Raw genomic sequence first — 20611 nt, 5'->3', positions numbered from 1 at the left:
CAGCACGGAATATGTTGAGGGTTTTCGGGCGGTTGTATTGAACTCAAGCTATTTTCATAAGTTTTGAGAACACAGAAGGGTGGATTGACATCACACAGGAGGGACGGAAAAACCTGAACAAAACCTTTAGAAATCCTAGAGATACACTCAGATGGAAATTAAACAGGCTCTCTGTGAATAGTGTAAAGAAGGGGGGAGTTGTCCCTCTTTTGCTTTATCTCCAGTTCCAGTCAACTAGCAATCTTGAAAGAGTTTGCAACATCATCAAAGCTGGCCATTTGATAGGATTCTACCAGTGCACCTAATCAATCTGAGGAATACGGCGGCCTAGACTTGTAACAAAGCTCAAATAGATTTACAAATGGGGTTGTTGGGGGGATAAGCTCCTGCACAGGATTACATATTGATTTTAAACATATAAAAAAGCTTATCATATAAAACCGCACACACACACACACACACACAAAATAGGAGACCTCTGCATAAATCCCTTTAAGAGTGAAGCGTCCACTTTCAAATAACACGCCCTGGAGTCAACCAAGTCACGGGAAAAAAAGAGGAGAGAAAAAAGTCTGAATGTATGTCTGTGTGTGTGTGTGTGTGTGTGTGTGTGTGTGTGTGTGCATGGGCAGATGAAAAGGGGCAAAAAGGGATCAATTTGGTAGCAAGAGTGCAGGCATACTGCACAAGGCCACGTTCCCAGACTGCTTCATCCTCACCCAACAGGTAGATGGGAAATAAAACCCTGGAGGGACGCTGGGATCAGGGTTTATATTGGCACACACCCCAACTCTGTCTAGGGAGTGCTTAAATGTGGAGGACTAACTCACGGCCTGGGACACTTTCACATCTGTCCACTAATGGTCAGTGAGGGGCACTTAATAGTCATCAGTCTACAAATCACCACAATCAGTGTTTCTCCTTTGACGGAAGAAAGCCGTGAGAATTTTTTTGTAGAGACTAACAAATCAACATCGAAATATAGCAATCAATATCCTGCAAGTATAGTTTCACAGACAATACAACAGGATTACTTTCACCCAAATGATCAGGTAGATACACACACACACACACACACACTGACATACATACCTACGTCATCTGTAGCTTCTTATCATTTTACATTACATCAGGGAAGCCACATTCACTACCAGTGCTCCCTAGTGACACACATAAGCTAGTATTGGTTCTAATCTTGTTTTAGTTTTTCTCACTCTCTCTCTGATGCTGGTTGAGCTGATTTGATAGTGGTTGTGGGGGGACTTCTCCTACCTCCCCTTGCGCACATACCTGCGCGTGCACACACACATACACACACACACACACACACACACACACACACATACATACACACACACACACTTGCCCAGCCGTCATAGGTTAGGCTAGATGATGGTTCTGTGAGAAGATTTGGGGTGTTTGCTATCAGGAATAAGTGTGTGTGTGTGTGTGCGTGTGTGTGTGTGTGTGTCTGCTCCAGCGGCTCCACGGCTTGCCTCCCTCTTCTCTGTGTCATCAGCTGACCAAGCAAATCAGCAATTACCTGTCGGCAGCCGGCCACCCTGAATGGACCTGTTGGAGCACCAAATAAGAGAGGGGGCGCGCACGCCTCCTGGCCACTAGCTCAGAACTATCTCTGCCGCTGGGGGAAGAAAGCCCTCAGCCCAACGTGGAGAGCTCAAACCCCTTCGGCCGGGGAGAGCATGTCAGCAGACAGGCAGAGAGAGAGAGAGAGAGAGAGAGAGAGGGAGAGAGGGAGAGAGAGAGAGAGAGAGAGAGAGAGAGAGAGAGAGAGAGAGAGAGAGAGAGAAGACATATCTTGAAGAGACTGATAAGTAGGAAACCCTTGGAAAAACTCCAGTTTAGCAGTGTGCAGGCTGAGGGAGCGCGCTGCATGCTGAACGTGCGGCGGGGATCTACAGCCACACAGACACCAAGCTGAGACACCATCTACTCTCTCTCTCTCTCTCTCTCTCTCTCTCTCTCTCTCTCTCTCTAGGCTTACGAACGCTCTACACAGGGCTCCACACACTCAAAACACACACCACTACAGTCACAGAAATCCTGTGGTGTGAGACTGTTTGAAAAGTAAAAAAAAAAATAAAAAAAAAATATGTATTTTTTTTTGGTTGGTGTGTAGATTTATTTTAAGGTTATGTTGGATAAAAAGGTGGTGAGGGAGGTCCATGCATTACGACACACACGTCTACAGAGGAAGTGCTGTCTGGCAGGCAGCTTGGGCACTAGAGGCTGTTTACAGCTTGGGTGGTGGTGTCCCTGCTTGGCTATGCACAACCACCGGTGGCCCAGTCCCCTCAACCTAATTACAATTGATTTATGATGGATCAGGTAAGCTTTATCAGGTGCAGAAAGAAATTACCATGGCTGGCCGTGGGGTGAGGCGGGGTCACCATCGAATAGCAAAATCAATTTGCATTGATTGTAAAAGGTTCATTTTGCAAAAGAGGACACCGTCAAAGGGATTAAAGTTAACCAGACAACTTTGATACCACACAATAGGCTTTTTTATACCTTTTTCCCTGGCAGGATAACATGCACTCTGGAAGATTATGTGGGTGGGTGTGTGTGTGTATTTATATGTCCACAATCTGGGATGTCTGCGAACACATCAAATAGATTTCTCATTGATGTGCGTGCCATTCAGGCTTATGGCAGGTATAATGTAGGTCACTATACATAACTGTGTAGATGCTGAGGCTTACCGTTATGCATACAAATGCACTACACACAGACCAATAATGTCTCAATGTGATGCCATATGAAATAAAACATTTTTTTTTTTTAAATGAAATGACTCATATCAGAGATGATAAAATCATCAGGTTTTAATGAAGTGCTATCAGGACCGTTCTTTTTTGCAGAGCCCCCATCCCCCAAACACACACACATACACACAGACACACACACACAAAGTCGCTCACCAATATCTCATCCTCTCTTACCTTCAATCGCCAGCATTGCTCTTAACTCCCGGTTCAGCAGCTCAAAGCGTCTCTCAAGATCATGTTCTTTTTCCCTGGGCAAGTTGTAAAAGTTCATCAATATGTTAATGACTAAATCATTAAACACTTAAAGAAACCTTTAATAAACATTGATTCGAGCACTCGCCTGCACCTCCACCCACCACACATTAATCTACTGCAAATAAGTGATACACAAACCCCAAACACAAGAGCTGTTTGGGGTTGATACGAAGAGAGAGGGAGAGAGAGAGAGAGACGGAGGCAAAATAGAGGGATAAAAAAATAAGAGGGGTGGGGTATCAACGTGCAAATTCAATTTGACTTCTTTCAAAATGTATTGGAAATGAGCTAATTCTCCCCATAATAGAATTTGTCCTTCAGAGCCCCCGGTCCAGCACAAAGACAGAACTGAGAGAAAATAATCATGGTGGCGGGCTTAATTGACCACTTAAAAAAGACTCCCTTCCAGTGATATAATGTGATTAGAATACTTCAATCTGCCATTTGCAAAAAGGGGCTTTGAAACTCCTTCTATGATGGGAATGAAAAGGCAGTGATTTCCCCCCCCTCTGAAACACGTCACCTCCCTGCAGACGGGGGACGGGAAGAGCATTAATGAATCCCAGCCTCACTGAGGGCTCTTCTACAACGGTCAATATCAAAAACAATGCCAAGCTTAAACTACCAGTCCCGCTTCTACTCCTACATAACAGTGAGTGACATAGATGTCACATATACACACACACACACACACAAAAGGAGTAACTGTATGTGTATGTATGTACATATATATTTTTTCATAGATCATAAATACATTTATTCATAAAAATAAATAAACAAATATATACACCTCATGTCACATATATGCAATACATATCTGTCCAGTTCAAGCTTGGCATTGACTTTATGCATTACACTTATGTATAATAATTTCATTTTGAGGTATATAAAATGCTGGTACACGAAAACGACTGGTTAATTGAGTGTCTAAGTGACATGATCATGGTGCAGCAGTAGTGGTAGAGTAGGAGGTGCAGAGAAGAAGAGGAGAGAAGAGGAGAGGAGAAGAGAGTGCTGGAGTGGGTAGCTGGCCCCACGTGTGGTGGTGGAGGCCAGAGTAGAGAGGCTGGAGAGGAGAGGAGAGGAGAGGAGAGGGGGTGAGAGGAGAGGAGGAGAGGAAAGGAGAGTAGAGGGCTGGAGAGGAGAGGAGAGGAGAGGAGAGGAGAGGAGAGGGGGTGCGCGGGGAGAGAGTGGGAACTCACAGCAGAGAGAGCTGATTCTGCCTCCTGATCAGCGCGTTCTTCTTGTTGACCAGCATGAACCACTCTTGCATCATGGCCTCCTCCTCCTCCTTGTTATTCCCTGCAGGAAGAACACAAGAAGCAGGTTAGTGTGTCTTTTCCTCCCCCCGTTGCCCGTCTCTAAACATTAACGTTAACGTATTGCAGGAGATTGGAGATTATACGGTATGGACACACACAAACACAAACACACACACACACACACACACTCTACCATGTGGCTGCCTGTTTTCAAGCAGAGTGACATAACCTGGTATGTTCAGCAGGAGTAACCGCAACACAGCTGAGCATAAATATCAAGTGTCTGCATGTCTTATATAAGCGTCATAGGCTTAAATACCTATGACACAATATCTACAGCGTACACAAAGCCGTTTATTTTTCATAGTGGATTAACTGAAAGTGTATTAGAGGGCCAGTGGAACAAACCAAACAGGATCAAAACACTAAACAATCCTGTTGTACATCACACCTGTGCAGAAGACTTAGCTCCTACCTCACAAGAATTTACAGAAGATCATCCGACACACACACACACACACACACACACACACACAGATACGTTTAAGTTAAGCGCTTCCCCACCCCCTTGAGTGAGGTGAATCAAATGAGATTATCCGACAGGTTCGGCACAACAGCTGAGATTGACACGGAAGTTAGGAAGTCAGCCAGATGTGTGTTTCGAGGCAAAATATGAGACACTTTGCGAGACGGCAACCATTGTCAATAAGACTGAGCTGATGCTGGATTAAAAGCAGGGATTACTGCAGGGTTACACACACACACACACACACACACACACACACACACACACACACTTAAGGCCATGTGGCGGGAGAGCTTAAGCATTTACGAGGCTCTCTCAGGCCTGGCTCAGCATGGTTGTAAGATCCGAAGGGTCTAATGCTCCCCAACGTTAATGTAATACACAGGGAACGTGTGCCAAACGTCGGCTGCTTAAACCGCAGGCGAGACGTCGCCCTCACTGGAGGCTTAGATGCTGGGCTGAGGAGGATGGCGAAAGAAATCCCAACATGGCCGACATTACCTCTTCACTGGGGCACGGTTTGCAAATGACACAGTGCGAATAAGTAAGCTTGTGTGCGGTGACTTCAGGTGAAGCAAATGCATTGCTGCAAGCCAGCGTCTGACTGTGTTCATGTGTATACTTAGGATTTTCGCGAGTGTCGCCTTGAATAAATGTGGATGCGTGTTTATGCCTTCAGGTCGACGTGAGGACTCCAGCTCGACTCAGCTGTTTAAAGCAATGGTGGAGGAGGAGCAGGAGGCAAGACTTTGTGAGTCGGCACGCAGCATCGTAAATGTTTCACTGACGCTAATTATTTCTTTGAGGGCCGACGAAGGTGGAGGTGGCGTGTGAGGCGTGGAGATGAAAGATCTCAGCTTACGTAATCACCTCTAAACCTCAGTGCCTTGGTGAAAACAGCCTTGCACCGACAGAATCAACAAGCCGAGTGAACGTCACTGCGAAAAAAAGCAGCCTGTGCTTTGCTAATGGGCACAGACAGAGACAAATAAGCCCACCTCTTCTGGAGGGGCTCTGTAGGGCCAGCAGAGCTGGCATGCAGAAGCTTACACCTCTCCACACACACACACACACACACACACACACACACACACACACACACACACACACACACACACACACACACACACACACACACACACACACACAAAAACCCTGGCCACAGCAAAAGTGTGTGCAGCATGGCAAACTTCGCCATAAAGCATGAAATAATATTCATTCGCTGATGGGAGCCGGTGACCTGGACCGTGAGTGACCCGAGGTTATCCATTAGTGCCGTAGATTTCTGAAACAATCTGGGAATCATACTGTGAATCATTTAATAGCGACTGATCTACAAGCTCAAGGAGTCAAGCTGAGGGCTGGTACCACGGGCGCATATTAAAAAATACAACTAATCTCCCTTAATATGCAGCCAACTTGCATCAACTTAAAATCAAAGTAGTAAATATTTCATATGAAGTTGCCATGATTATAAATAACAATCACTTTTTTTTATCAATACTATAATACTTGGTGCATTTGAATGCAATAAAACACCTGCAAGACTGACCGATGCAACTAAACCGCAGAACATCTAAATGGCGATATTTGAAGGTCTATTACTACACTGTCCAAAATGTGTGGCTACTGTCGGATTGAAACGAACCCCTAGTTCTTAGGGACTTAATCTGATCCAGTGTCACCCATGCTCTGGCGGGAGGTAGAATGGCGTTTCTTCCCCCTCTCCCTCTCTCTCTCTCTCTGACTACCTCGCTTCCTTTCATTTCTGCCCCTCTTGCTCCTGCTCTCGCCTCTGTGGTGGGGACTTGGCACCCATGTGACGGTGACGCCGGTCATGTGAGACAGACAAATCCACGGGCCACAACAAAGGCAACGCCGCCCGACGGGGGGGCTCTGGCGGGTAGAAGCCCTGTCACTTGCCGACCCCCCACCCCCCTCCCCCCACCACCCCAAGCCGAAACACAGGATTGTTCTGCAGGGGGAGTCTCTCTCAAGTCTGTCCCTTGCCCAGATGTGTGTCATTTTATTAATAAAAAAAAGAGAATAGAGAGAGACAGACAGAGGGGGAGAAAGAGAGGGTGAAAAAAGAGGAGAAAAAAGTTCAATGAATCAGTCCATTGGATTACCGTGGAGGATGTTTTTTCTTTTCCTTTTTTTAACATTTTCCTCCATAGCAGCGCAGCTTGGAAGGGATAAAGTATGCACTGACAGGTCATTGTGACTCGGCACGGTCAAATAAAACAAGCAAATAATAAACGCTAATATTAAGCCTGTGTGACATTGTGGAGGGACTTGGGATTAGACCACGGCAACATCCCCCCACCTACCCCCCGAACGGCCATCCCAGGCTGTGTAAGAATGAGTGTGTGTGTGTGAGACCGCGCACTTGTAGAGGGGCTTTCTGTCCTCTGCTGTTTGTGTCAAGTCACACACACACACACACACACACACACACACACACACACACACACACACACACACACACACACACACACACACACACACACACACACACACACACACACACACACTCCAGAGCCAAACCCTTGAACGTTGACCCTGGTCACTTCTGACTCAGGCAAGAAGGCATTCTCGCCCCCTATTCTGCAGACCAAACCTTTGATCTCGGTGATTGGGCCACACTAGGACACACAGCTCGCTTCATTAAGTGAAAATTCCACAAGCCCAATTACTATTCAGCGACGGAGTGGGGAGACCTTTCTCCTTCGCTCCAACTCGACTCAGCTGAGGTTTTACTTTCTGAAGTTAACTAGTAGAGGATGAAGCCTTTGTTTATGTTGATGTTATTGTGTCTGATTAGTTAATTTGGTCACACAGATTCATTCAAAGGCTGAATTGCTTTGGTATATGACAACTTTTCCGCACTATGCTGCTTTAAGCTTATTTTATTTATGCCCTAAAACACTACTTAAAAGGGAAGATACAGATCTCAAAAATGTGTGTAAAATTGAGATATTTACAAAATAATTATGTTTCCAAAAACAATGAAAATGTTTATTAAAGCAAATATATACATGGTATAAAATCTTAATTGAAAAAATAGTCTGTAAGCAAAAAAATAAATCCTTTTCTACTTCTGAAGATTACTCATAATATAAAAAAGTTAAATAAATAATATTCATAACCCCTTTTTTACTGTTCTCTATTTTGATTATGATAATAATAAAAACAAAAAAATCCCCACTATTTTTTCTACTGGTTCATGGGTAGAAATTCACCTTGAGGCGAATGCCACAAATGTGCTATGAAATAATGCTATTTAATTCCAGGACAATACCACAGAACCTCAGAGATTGTTGTCATTTACTATATTAAATAGATAACATGAATAGAAGTACATTAAATACATATTTATGTCACTGCACTTGTTTTACACTTGGCAAGCCTTTTGTTGTTTTTACCATTATGTCATTATTGCTCTTCAATTTCCATTCCACTTCAATCGTTCATATTTCTAGCAAAGTCATAGGTCACCAAGTTATAATGAAAATGTCCAGGCAAACAATAACTGCCAATGATACTGCCATCCAAAGTGATCATAGACACTAGTGCATTGTACAGTTTTTTGTGTGGATGTGCAATTTTTGTACTGGATGTTGGTGAGAGTGTTACAAATAGAACAGGTCCTGTCTATAACCCAAGGGAGTAGCCTAATATAGGTCTGCAAATTTGGACTAAAGCCACAGCTCTATTGATACATGATATATAAATATACTTAAGTCCTTGTAGTCATAAATGTGACACTCTCCTCTGGTGTCCTTTACTGGCTGGTACATAACCAACAACTGTTTTATCAATGTGTGTGTGTTTTTCTCTCTCTCTCTCTCTGTTCTATATCTGTATCAGCATTAACAAATATTTGACTGTGAGTGTCTCAGCATTTTTATAAGGTAGATATTAAATGTATCACACACACACACGCGCACACAGACATACAATAGTAAAGAGAACCACGTCCCCCCCTAAAATAAATTGAAGTGCCTGTGTGTATTTTACAATTACAAAACAAATTATAAAACAATTACCCCCATTTTAACCACTGGTACCATGATAATTTTCAGTGTTATTGTGTTATAAACTCTAAACACATTATGATAATCAGATCACCCACCAACTAGGCTGTGCTGATTTTTTTTAAATGTCAGATCAGATCACACATAAAGCCCACAAAAATATCTCAAGTCCCCTGCTTTGACATACCCATACAAATAATAATAATAAAAGCTTAAATTAGAATTTAAAAGTAAACTTACGCAACGGGAGGACTGTTTTGTTTTGCCTTATTTTAGATTAATTACATATTTCCCCACCTCATTTGAGATAGATAAAAATCTGCAAATTGTATTATGCTACCAGAACAATTACAAATGAATGCTGATTTTGGCGCGTCCTGTTAAAAAGACCTGGATTTCCTTTCCTCCAAAAAGAGTGGAAGGAGGGGGGGGGGGGCAAGGGGGGGGGGAGGAGGAGTAGGAAGAAAAGAAAAAAGGAAAAGTAGAAAAAGAAAAGAAATATATTAAACCTTGTGATCACAGCAAGCGCTTCACATTTCTTATCCAACCATTTTCTGTTTAATCCAATACCCAGTAATCCAATTTGTCTATCGGAGTTTTAAGGGGGCAGATCTCAACTTCTCCGCGGCTAAGTCACTTTTTGAACATTACAATTTATTTGGAGTGGAGTGACACCGCGTAGACTCCTCATTACACACTGCTGTTGTGACCATGCTCTAATGTTGTGAAGATGTTTTTTAAGGACAGGAAAGAGAGAGAGAGAGAGAGAGAGAGAGAGAGAGAGAGAGAAAGAGAGTAAAAAACTGAGAAAGAAAGGGAGCAAAGAAAAGCAGTAAGAAGGAAGGAAAGAAAGAAAGAAAGAAAGGAAAGGGGAAGAAAAAAAAGAACAAGATGAACATTGTTTCCTGTGATTAAGTAAGAGCTCATTAAAGGGCTGTCGCCGCTTCTTTCTGAATATGCATGAAGCACATAATCAGATCGGGCGCCATTACTGGAGGGGAATATGGTAAGTACAAAAGGATTGATTTAATGACTTGGAGTGGCTCTGCATTGGGGAGCAGTCTTGTTAGCTGGGGAATGAAAGGGTGGTGACTAGCCGCGCTCCGTTCGGGAGGGAAAAAGAAAGGTAGTTTAGCTTTTAGCCACAATACCTAATCTCTGGATAAAGCGGTGCTGCTATTGTGCCAGGGTGGAGGCCGCTACTAGTTGCAAAACGGATAGAGAACGCCTTTGCTCTTGTTTAAGTCAAACTGGTTAACCTCAGACTCCTGTCTGTCTCTCTCCTTCTCTCACTCTCTCTCTCTCTCTCTCATGCTCTCTCTGCGTTTTGGTTTCATTGGCCACTGTGTCTTTGAGCAATCCAAATCCCAGAGGCTGTTACTATTTCTGATACAGAAATGCATATGCAGTAGAGATTTTGAGCAACATAGACAAGCTCTTAATTAATGCACATGAACAGAAAAGGTATTTCAAGGACACAAACATAGTATATATATGCACAGCTTCATACACATGTATATAAATGACCTATTTATTTATAGTCTATATTTACCTTTATATTGATAACTAGTTTGCTAGATATGTATCCATGCAGATGTATAGATATTACTGGATGGAGCAAAGCAAACGACATGAGCGGGAATCTTTGAGCGGGAATCTTTGAGTGGGAATTTTTCATTGCAGGTTATCAGTGAATACCAGAGAGAAAGGACTAATAAATGATCAAAATGATTCTGAGGATACCAGGGCCTTTTGACCAGTTCATCCTATACCCCACCACCTCCCTTTCCCTCTCGCTCAGTCTCCCTTACAAAATGCCAGGCCCCTAACCAAGTAGGATTTCAATTGCACTGCTGTTGCTGTTATTTATCATTTGTTGCTTGCCTTTCGGCTTAACCCTCCCGAGCACCCCGCAACTCAACACAGTCAAAAATAATAATGCTACAAAAAAAGTAGAGCAAGAATTCATAATCATAGGCTGTGTTTAACTGCAGGGGGACAATCCACTGGCTGTGTCTGGCCCGGGCCAAAGTCCCTTTTAATGAGAGGAAAGTCTTGGCTATACATACACGGTTATCGTGCCATCCTTTCATGTAATTGTTTGAGCGTGTGCACCGTGTGAGAAAGGCATGGACAGACAGGTTCTCTCCTCTGCCACAATGGTGTCTCTCTCTCTCTCTCTCTCTCTCTGTGTGTGTCTCTCTCTCTCTCTCTCTCTCTCTCTCTCTCTCTCTCTCTCTCTCTCTCTCTCTCTCTCTCTCTCTCTCTCTCTCATCACTCCCTACTGCGTAGAAGCACAAACAGCCCTCAGCAAACACCCCAGAGCTAACAGCGGATCACACCTCTCCCTTTTTGGCTCACTATATATGTGAGTATGTGTGTGTGGTTTGGGGTAGGAGAGGGGGGTAAAACAAACACTCGGATAATAGATTTCTCTTTTTCGATTGAAATGTTTCGTATCATTTCACTCTGGGAAAAAAAAGAGAGAAGTTCCCTCTCGACTCCTCACACATACGCAGCTTTTTTTTGTGCTAATCTCCCTGATGTTTTCTTTTGTCTTTACAGTAGGAATTCATTATTAAAAACAGTTTGCCGTCAAGGGATGCAAGTCAAGTGTGCAGTATATATTGTTGTTGGCTTTCAACGACCCATAGCCATGAAAAACCACACTACCTCGCATCACACCCCACCACACACATACACACACACACACACACACACACACACACACACACACACACACACACACACACCATCAAATCTGCAGTGTGAGTGTGTGTGTGTGTATTTTTTCAATCAATAAACATTATCACCGACTGACAGACTATGGCATCTCTGTATCTCCCATCTGGGAGAGAGCAAGTCCACTATCTTGGTCTAACCACTGGGGCCAGGATTCATTCATCTCACAGCACAGGGGGAAAATAAAATATAACCTCTTCTTCTAATACTGTAAAACAAATAATACAAAATACCAATAAACAAACATAAAAGATGATTGGCAATAAATGACGAAAACCTGACCAAACTAAAACTGTTATGACATGTAATCTCTGCTAAATGAATAGGGAAGGGATTTTTTATGCAACAGAAGTCTGCTAACGTAGTCATTGCAGTAGTTCTATTTGCCAATAACTACTAAACTAATAAACAGAAAAAACCCATGTAACCAATAATACAAAAAAAATCTAAGCACTAACCACAAAGAATTAAAAGAGAATTCAATGGTTCTGGGAAAACGGACAGAAACCAAGAGAGAGAACCGCAGTTGTAGAATTTTTAGCGCAATTAGCATCTATTAGTGGAGCCCTTCACCTTCATAACAGTGGCAAAACTCAAGGAGAGAGCACAAAATAAAGGCACGACCCTATTGGACTGCCAGGGAAACACTGGCGATCGAGGTGCCCCCTTTTACTCAGCTCGTTATTATTTTGATCATTGCTGCTATTGCCATGATTTCATTCGGTGGGTCTCCTCAAGGGTTCGCCAGGGCAGTGTGTTCACCACATAGCCAGAATCAAGGGCCTTTTGTGAAAAGCAGGACACTTCAGGTAATTAATATTGTACGAGGGGCAGATGAGAGATCCGGCAAAGAGAAAGATCACCTGGTGAAGGCTCGGGGAAAAGAAAGAGGGAAAGGGAGAAAAGGTGTTTCATTAAAAGGCTTTTCTCGGGGGCCATACAAGGCCTACGAGGACAATGCACCGACACCGTATTTTAGCACTTGTGCTCAACAGGCTCTCCAAGGGCCCGCCACCGATGAGAAGAGAAAAACCTATCCCGGTTAATAATCTCATAACAATGGCTAAAAGACATCATCCTATTAACTAGTGATCTCCAGCGCTAATGCCTGTTACTACCCCCACTCCATTGAGGAGAGGGGGGGCTCGGAGCAGCCAGTGGGGACCCTGGCCTGGCATATAGGCCTCTTTCACCTTTTATCCATCACCCTTGTTTAGGGACCTTTCAAGTGGCTGCCAAGAAGTGTCACTGATATTATGGAGCTCTACGACATTTGTCACAAAAAAATGGTAAAAAGGACTGATTGTATTGGTTAAGTTCCACAGGACGGTTGTAATGAGGGAATGAATTTAATGTGGACGCAATGGATCAATGATTTCCTTTTTCTGTACCTAGCTCCCCTCAAATCCTTTGTTCCCTTTGCGAGTCATTTGGCGTCTACATGTAGACCTAATATCTCCTCAGAGCTACATAACTAGCAACACCTCCTCCCTACCCCCCCTCATCTTTTTTCCCCTTTCGTCCTCCTTTTGCCTCCGACTCCTTGTTGCACATTTTACCTTTCTTTACCTCCCCCCTTTTTACGTCTTTTCTTCCCAGGAGAGAGGGAGAATATTTAATGAGCACAGCGGCTGAAAAGGCTCAGGACTCGGCGACACAAAAAGCGTTAAAAATTCTCATTTAGTTGTCTTTATTTTGCTAGCGCCATGTGGTCCTTGAAGATGGTGAAAACATGGGAAGCGAAGGGGAGATCAGAGCAGTCTCATTAGCATGGGCACAGTGCTGGAGAGGCCGCAGCTATACGGCAGGGCCTACTCCAGAGTGCCCGAGAGAGAGAGAGAGAGAGAGAGAGAGAGAGAGAGAGAGAGAGAGAGAGAGAGAGAAAGCAATGGAGAGAAAGAAGGGAGAGAGTAGAACGAGAGAGGAGAGAACGGCTGGTGGTAAGCTCTCGGTCCTCATTGTGCTTTTGTCTTCCCCCCAGACTGCCACACAGCAGGGGCAGCCGCTAGCCCCCAGGTTGCATGCGAGAATTATATAAAAAACACACAAGTACAAAAAAAAAAAAAAAAAAAAAAATTCTAAAGGCTTTTTTTTCATGAAATACGGAGGGTAAAAATAAAACTAATAGGTTTAAATGTCATCGCTAATTCTGGTGTATTTGAATATAAGGTGAACAAGACGGGTAGGACCATGTAAGGTGAATTTTCTTGCAAATGGTCAGATTCATCAACCAAAATATTAAAGATTAAGCAAAAATAACTACTTCCTTCCTTTTTTTCTAGTATCTCCTGCCAAAGACTTTCCATTAATAAATATTTCGACTGGTAAGAGCATGGGCAAAGAATTCCATGTATATTATTAAATGGTGGCCATTAATGGGGGAAAACCTACATGTTTTAAATTCAAATACAGAGCCACAATTGCAGCACTGCATGGTTTATGCTCTCCCCATCAATTACATGTGTGACTACTCATGTACATATATTAATCCCATCAAAACTACACGTATCAGAACACTCGCAAAGCAGGTGCGTGTGCAAGTATGTGTGTACACATAATTAAAGTACATCAGTGAGCAGGCTAAATAAACGGCCGGTGCTTTGATGAATGGGAGGTGGGGGGAAAAGAGTGGGAGAGGGAGAGAGGGACCGCAAAAGAGAGTGACAGAGAGAGGGAGAGAGAGACGGGAGAGGGAGAGAAAAAAGCAGACCCTGTTAATGGCCTCCATCTTGCCCCGGCCTTTCCAAGTTGTAGTGAAACGGATAAAGGCCTAGTTGGATGGGTTTATCTGCTAAATCCTTGTGCTTGGCCTGCTATCTTGGATGATGACCCCGAAGAATGTCAACAGCTCATTTCCCAGAGAGCTGGAAGGAGTCACCATGCAAGTCATAATCTGCTTGCCTCTCAAAGGCCTCCGACTCAAACGCCGCCTTGCACCATGCAAGCTGTTCAATCGCCTTCAGCCTTCCAAAGTCTCGACTGACTAGTCAGGAGACAAACATGATTCGGTAATGAACCAAATCAACATATGGGTTTTTGTTTTTTAAAGCATTTATATTGAAGCATCTCTGCACGCCATGTGGATTTTACAATTCATTTGACAATAATCCTTTTAAACTGATGACATGTTTTCAGATGAGGTTCTTTACTTATTTTACTTCAACAAAAATTTCACGCATCGAGAAATATTTTTTAAACTAAGAAATTTAACCATTTTAAAATTACAATCCATCTACATTTACTGAGCCCCTCCCCTTCTCCTTCCCTCTCATTTTTTTTTTTGCACTGACCACTTATTTCCCTTGGTAACACAAGTCACGAACTGAGAAGCAAAAACCTGAATGACTGTTTCTTCTGCCCTTTTTGCCCCCCTCTGTCTCAGGAGTCCGTCTGTTGGCAGGGGCCGTCTGCAGTGAGCTCGCTGGCCTCTGCTGGGTTCCAGCACCAGATGTTGCCCAAATGATCAACAATTGGGGGCAACAATGACGAAAAGAGAGAAGAGGTGGAGAGAGGAGAGCAGAGCAAAGCAGGACTGGGGGGAGGTAAAAGGGGGGGGGGGGTGGGTCAGAATAAATTAATGACTGATTCCTCCAGCTTTGATGGAATTAGAAGCACTCCTTTTCTCAATGTGCCATGTGAACGTCCTTGCGTTAAACGTTTTTTCTTCTCCCCCCCCCGCCACCACCCCTTCTCTCTCCTTCTTTCCCTCTGTCCCCTTTTTTGACAAGTAAGGCCACCCAGCAGAAAGCAACTGATGCAAAACCCAGGAGTAATCCCCTCTGTTTATCTCCTCTCTGTGGTTAGCCCTAACACAGAGCCCATTATCTCATGGATTTAGGCAAACTTTCATTTATTTGTTGGCCTTGGGTATTTTTTTTTACCCCCTTTCTCCAACTTTGTTGCTGGAGAGGAGGATCCCCCAAGTCCCCCTATTCCAATGTAAATAGATTTGCATAGGGGGCTACAATGCATCTAGTTGGGGTCCTGATTAGCCAACAGTGGGGTAAGGCTTGCTTGCATGCAGGGGTCCTCGAGCACACATGTATATGTAAAAAAATGGGGGCTTCCAGTAGTGAGGAGCGAGTGCATGCATATGTATCTGTGGTTTGGCCGCCAGAGCCCCCCCAAATGTTTCAGTGGGCCAAGAGGGATATGCCGAAACAGGCCACGGTTCCGCTCTCTCTCTCTCTCTCTCTCTCTCTCTCTCTCTCTCTCTGTCTGTCTGCCCCCCCCCCCCTTCTTTCAGCCAAAAACAAGGGCAGCATACCATGCCGTGGTGTGCAACTTGGCTAGGAGCAAAGAATCTTGTTTATGCTGTCTGAGTCTGGGTTTTTGTGTTTATGCTTATACAAAAGCAATGGCGTGCCGCAATGAAAACAGAAAAGTGAAACAGAGTGTTTCATTCCAGTCAGGGATGTGAGATACCTAATTTTTAAAACATGGATTGAAAAAAAAAGACAAATAAAGTAAATAAATAAATAAACAGACTCAAAATAAAATATATATGACAATATACCTCTGAACAGTGAATAACACTGATGTCTACAAAATCCATAGTAATGATGTCGATGTGAGATGCTGTTTGCAAATAAAGTAGGCCTTTACTGGAGGGCTAGATTAGAGTGCCTGAGAAGCGTGCGCTGAGAGCAGGGATCTCACAGGTGGCTGCTAAGCTGCGGCGCTTTGGTTTGCTCTGTCTGTGTATTTACACACACTGAGGTGGCAGAGTCTGGCAGAAGCGGCAGGGGGTGTGACGGCGAGGTGGAGAAACGGTCAAGTCAGCTGATTATGCTCCGACCAGACCCTGAGTACATGATACACAAGCAGCTGCATAGAAAATGTAACTTTCTGAGGACAGATTGAAGTGGCTAGAGGCACTTCATAGGATGCTGTTCTTTCATTTCTTGCATTTGGAGCTGAAGATCTTACTTTAATGTCAAAAATGACGTATATATCCGACAGCTTAGTTCTGCCATGACACTCAATGGCATGCTATTAAGTGCTTAGGCGACAGTAAAAACAAGGCCTGATAAAAGAGATACAACTCACAGATAACAGTAAAAGAAGTGAAGACACCATGTAATTACACATTCAATTACTGAAACTCGGGCCTGTCCTACTTCATCACTGACATTACAAGTTTAGTGAGACGGCCTCCCAAACACTGTTGCATGCTGAGCAGTGGTAGGACTATCAGGTGTGTGTGTGTGTGAGTGTGTGTGTGTGTGTGTGTGTAGGGGGGTGTACTGGGAGTGAGATGGAGAGAATGGAGGACAGAGGGGAGAGAATAAGAAAAGGAGAGAATTGAGAAAGGAGAAAGAGGAGAGAAAGGGAGTGGGGGGGGGGGGGGTTCTATTGGGACAGATAAGGCACAATGGAGTTGCCGGTAGCCCCCCAGCCGCTCTTCTTTGCATAAGTGACTCCTCCCCCTCCATTAGTGCGGCTCGGCCCAGCTCCCCAGGCCATGTGTTAGAACAAATTTGAGCAGTGTCATATTGCACGCATTTCAAGAAGGCCAACACGCTTACCGGCCAATTTGCTTAATGAATTAAGCTTGGGGAGTAATGGCTGTGCTAACACCACTAGCTCACGCCTTGAAAATTCTGATTTTGTGGATTCCGGCGCTTTCTTTTTTTTTTTTTTCCGCCCACCCCCTTCTCTACCATCCTATTCACCTCTCTCAATCTCTTTAGGTTTGCTTAACCCTTAAAGGTGTAGGTTTTTGAACGTTCTAAGTTCCGCAACAATTGAAGGTTCTAAAATTCTATGTTGAATTCAATGAACCCAGATATTCTTTAGAACGTTCATTTCTCAACATTCCCATCACACCGGTGTGACGGTACTCCTTTAAGGGTTAAGGAGTTTTTTTTGTCTTAAGTGTGCACAGCACACCTTGTGTGCTTCTTTACGCTCCCTCTGCCCCCCCCCCCCCCCCCTCTCTCTCTCAGGCCCTGTAAAACCTCTACCACACATAACCCCATTGAGCCCAAGACTGACAGGAATTTAAAACAGCTCCACTGTGATGACAAACTGCCCTGGCTTGTGTACCACTAGCGCAACTTCACATTTAAATTAAAATAAAGTGTCCCTGGCAAGCTGTTTTAATATGTGTCCCTGAGAGATGAGCACAATAGGAAATGAGCAAGAGAGGTAGCATAGCAGACTGGTTTGCAAGTGAATGCAGTAATTATGGCCAAACCCCCGGTCATTACACTTAATTGTTGAGTGTGGCTGCATCAGTTACCATTTGAAAAGGTCTATTAATTGACTGCATTGCTGCAATTCAATTATGTCGTCAGGACACAATTTGTAAACTAAATAATAATCAATTATGCAAATGTATCCCCACACCCAAACCACAGTGTTAAGTATATCCTCTACAGGGAATCTTGAAAACAAATGCGCTTGGGGTGTGGGGGTGGGGGCAACATGAATAAACACTCAAATTCAGGCAAATTCCTGAAGTAAGAGCATGGGGGAGCAGATGGGGCACAAGCCAGACCAGCAATAAATAAACAAACAAACTAATAAAAATAATAAACAACAATGAACTCATCTATAAACAAAGAAAACAAACATAAATGAATGACAGAGGCAAAACAACTCTGGTCCTTAAATACATTTGGCCGGCACTGGGGCTGTGGGGCTCTGTATGTGTGTATGTGTGTGTGTGTGTGTGTGTGTGTGTGTGTATGTGTGTGTGTATGTGTGTATGTGTGTGTGTGTATGTGTGTGTGTGTGTGTGTGTATGTGTGTGTGTGTGTGTGTGTGTGTGTGTGTGTGTGTGTGTGTGTGTGTGTGTGTGTGTGTGTGTGTGTGTGTGTGTGTGTGTGTGTGTGTGTGTGTGTGTGTATCCAGTGATTGGCTCTGGAGCTCAGCGTGCTTTTTGGCTGCGTCGCGGTGGTGGCGGAGCTGAAGGGGCTATCGGCGGCGGCCGGATGAAAGGGCTCCGGGACGCTCCAGCAGAAAGGGGGAGATTATAATAAGCGCCGCCATTGTCCCTCCTTTTGAAAATGCTAATCAGCCATATCAGTGGCGGCCCGCGCTGCTGCATGTACCAGCATTTTGCTTCAACTATTTGGAGGACTGCAGGCCTGTGGCCCTGCAACACAGGCACACGGTAGACAGAGAGAGAGAGGGAGAGAGAGAGAATAAAGAGAGAGAGAGAGAGGGAGGGAGCCAGGGATGAGAGAGATAGGGAGAGGGAGAAGGGACCAGGGATGAAGAGAAACCAGTGGGGAAGGGAGGGAGATAGAGAGGTAAAGGAAGAGAGAGATGGAGAGAGAAAATCAGAGATGGGGGGGAGGGGGGGGTTGGACAAGAGAGACTGTGTGACAGTGGCTTGTCGTAATTTCCGTGCAGTTATTAAAAAAAATCTAAATTACACGTCTCTCAATGCGCTCTCTATCTCTTACAACCAACACCTCCCCACTGCCCCTCAATCCATCCACCCAAACACCACTCTATCAGACACCACTCCCCCTCAACACACAGCCCTCCATCCACCCCATGCGCTTTATCTTAAGATTTTCAGACAATGCCTGGAGGATCCCGTTCACTAATCTTCCTAAAAATCCCCTTTCATCCAACTGTTAAAGAATGTTTGAAAGGCTGACACCAACCCGGAAAAAAAAGAGGGAAATCATTGCACATCTGGGAGTGATGGCCGGAGTTAAGTTGGGTTGGGGGGGGGGGGGGTCGGGTGTGTTTGGAGTGAAAAGGGTGGTGGCAAGCTGCCGAAGAGTCCAAACAACTTAACTAATTAAATTGCTGCTGCTTTTTTCCTCTCCTTTTTTGCCACTCCAACACTCAAATGGCCCGGGAGACTAAATAAACTGAGTTTTTCTTTTTTTTTAACCCAATCTTTTCTCTGACCTAATTCGGCCCTGAAGTCTTGAGCGAAAAACTTTATCGTGGCAGTTTGTTTTTTCAATTCTCACGGCTAAGATGTGCAATAACACAAATGAGATGTCCATTTTTTGTTATTAGAGCTAATCCTGTAAAGCAGCAACAGTGGACACCTTTTAAACTCACCAAAAGTACATTTTAAGAAATATTAGCCATTTTCTGTACTGACAACACAGTGAGAAGCAAGGGGAGGAGGGGGGAAAAAAAAACTCTTTGGAGTGAAACGCATTGTGCCTGGTGCACTACAGAACTCCATATATAAACGGCCAGCTTCTGATCCTGCAGTGCTTTTTTTTGCTGGCTGGCAGGATAAAAGCAGAGCGCTTTATGAGCAAAAATTCCTGCGTTTGTGTGCGGCTCCCTTCGCGCTGGACGCTGGGCACACTCTGAACGGAGGAATTTCAATGAAGTCTTTTGCGCTCGGAAATTAAGAAACGGACAAAGGTACTGACTCGCCATGCATATTCTAACATGGACAGGGAGCTGGGGGGAAAAACACAGGCTAGAAGAGCTCAGAATGAAGTTTTGTGCATTCAAAAATAAAAAAAATGTTGCAGTGCAAAGTAGCATGTGCCGATTGCAATACAGGCATCACAAATACACAGTCTCTCACACAAAAAAGAAATGTTCTCTCTCTCAGAACTAGTAAAGGGTATTATGTTCTGAACACTTTTTCTTCTCTTACTGCTGAAAGATTATACTGGTTATCCCATTAAAGTTGGTAAAATGCCATTCTTGTGTCTTTAAGCTCTTGCATAGGAGGTCAAGAAGAGTATGCCTCCGCTTACAAGGCCGGTGTGGATGTAATCTTCCCAAAGTTACAATAATTAATGTTAAGCTTCTTTAGCAATACGTTTCTGAAAGAAGCGGCCTGATAATATACTTAAAGCTGTACGAGGGCTGTTTGTGTTGCCGAGCCTGGAGAGTTGTTGTCCATGCCACTCACGTAGTGCAGCTTAAATCTTTAGTCAAACTAGGGGCTAACTACGAGGATGCCTGCTTAGCCAATGCAGGGGCTGTGACTTAAAAACTCACAGCTCGGTGGCGGGGAAAAATAAATAAATAAACAAACACAAAACAGACGAGCAAACA

At 44.0% G+C, this 20611-nt stretch overlaps 1 protein-coding gene across 1 annotated transcript in view; it reads right to left on the bottom strand.

Annotated features, from left to right (window-relative positions):
• Positions 1-20611, bottom strand: part of ehbp1 (EH domain binding protein 1) — a 156379-nt gene that overhangs the window by 4470 nt on the left and 131298 nt on the right. Inside the window, 2 exon segments of the mRNA XM_076285956.1 lie at positions 2964-3037; positions 4247-4346. Coding sequence (XP_076142071.1) covers positions 2964-3037; positions 4247-4346 — 174 coding nt within the window.

The sequence above is a fragment of the Alosa pseudoharengus genome, unplaced genomic scaffold, assembly GCF_046254945.1.
Source record: "Alosa pseudoharengus isolate Yale_2024_CS ecotype anadromous, Long Island Sound unplaced genomic scaffold, YU_APseudo_1.1 YU_APseudo_1.1_scf_15, whole genome shotgun sequence".
NCBI classification, from domain to species: domain Eukaryota; kingdom Metazoa; phylum Chordata; class Actinopteri; order Clupeiformes; family Clupeidae; genus Alosa; species Alosa pseudoharengus.
This window is presented reverse-complemented; position numbering and strand designations above follow the sequence as displayed.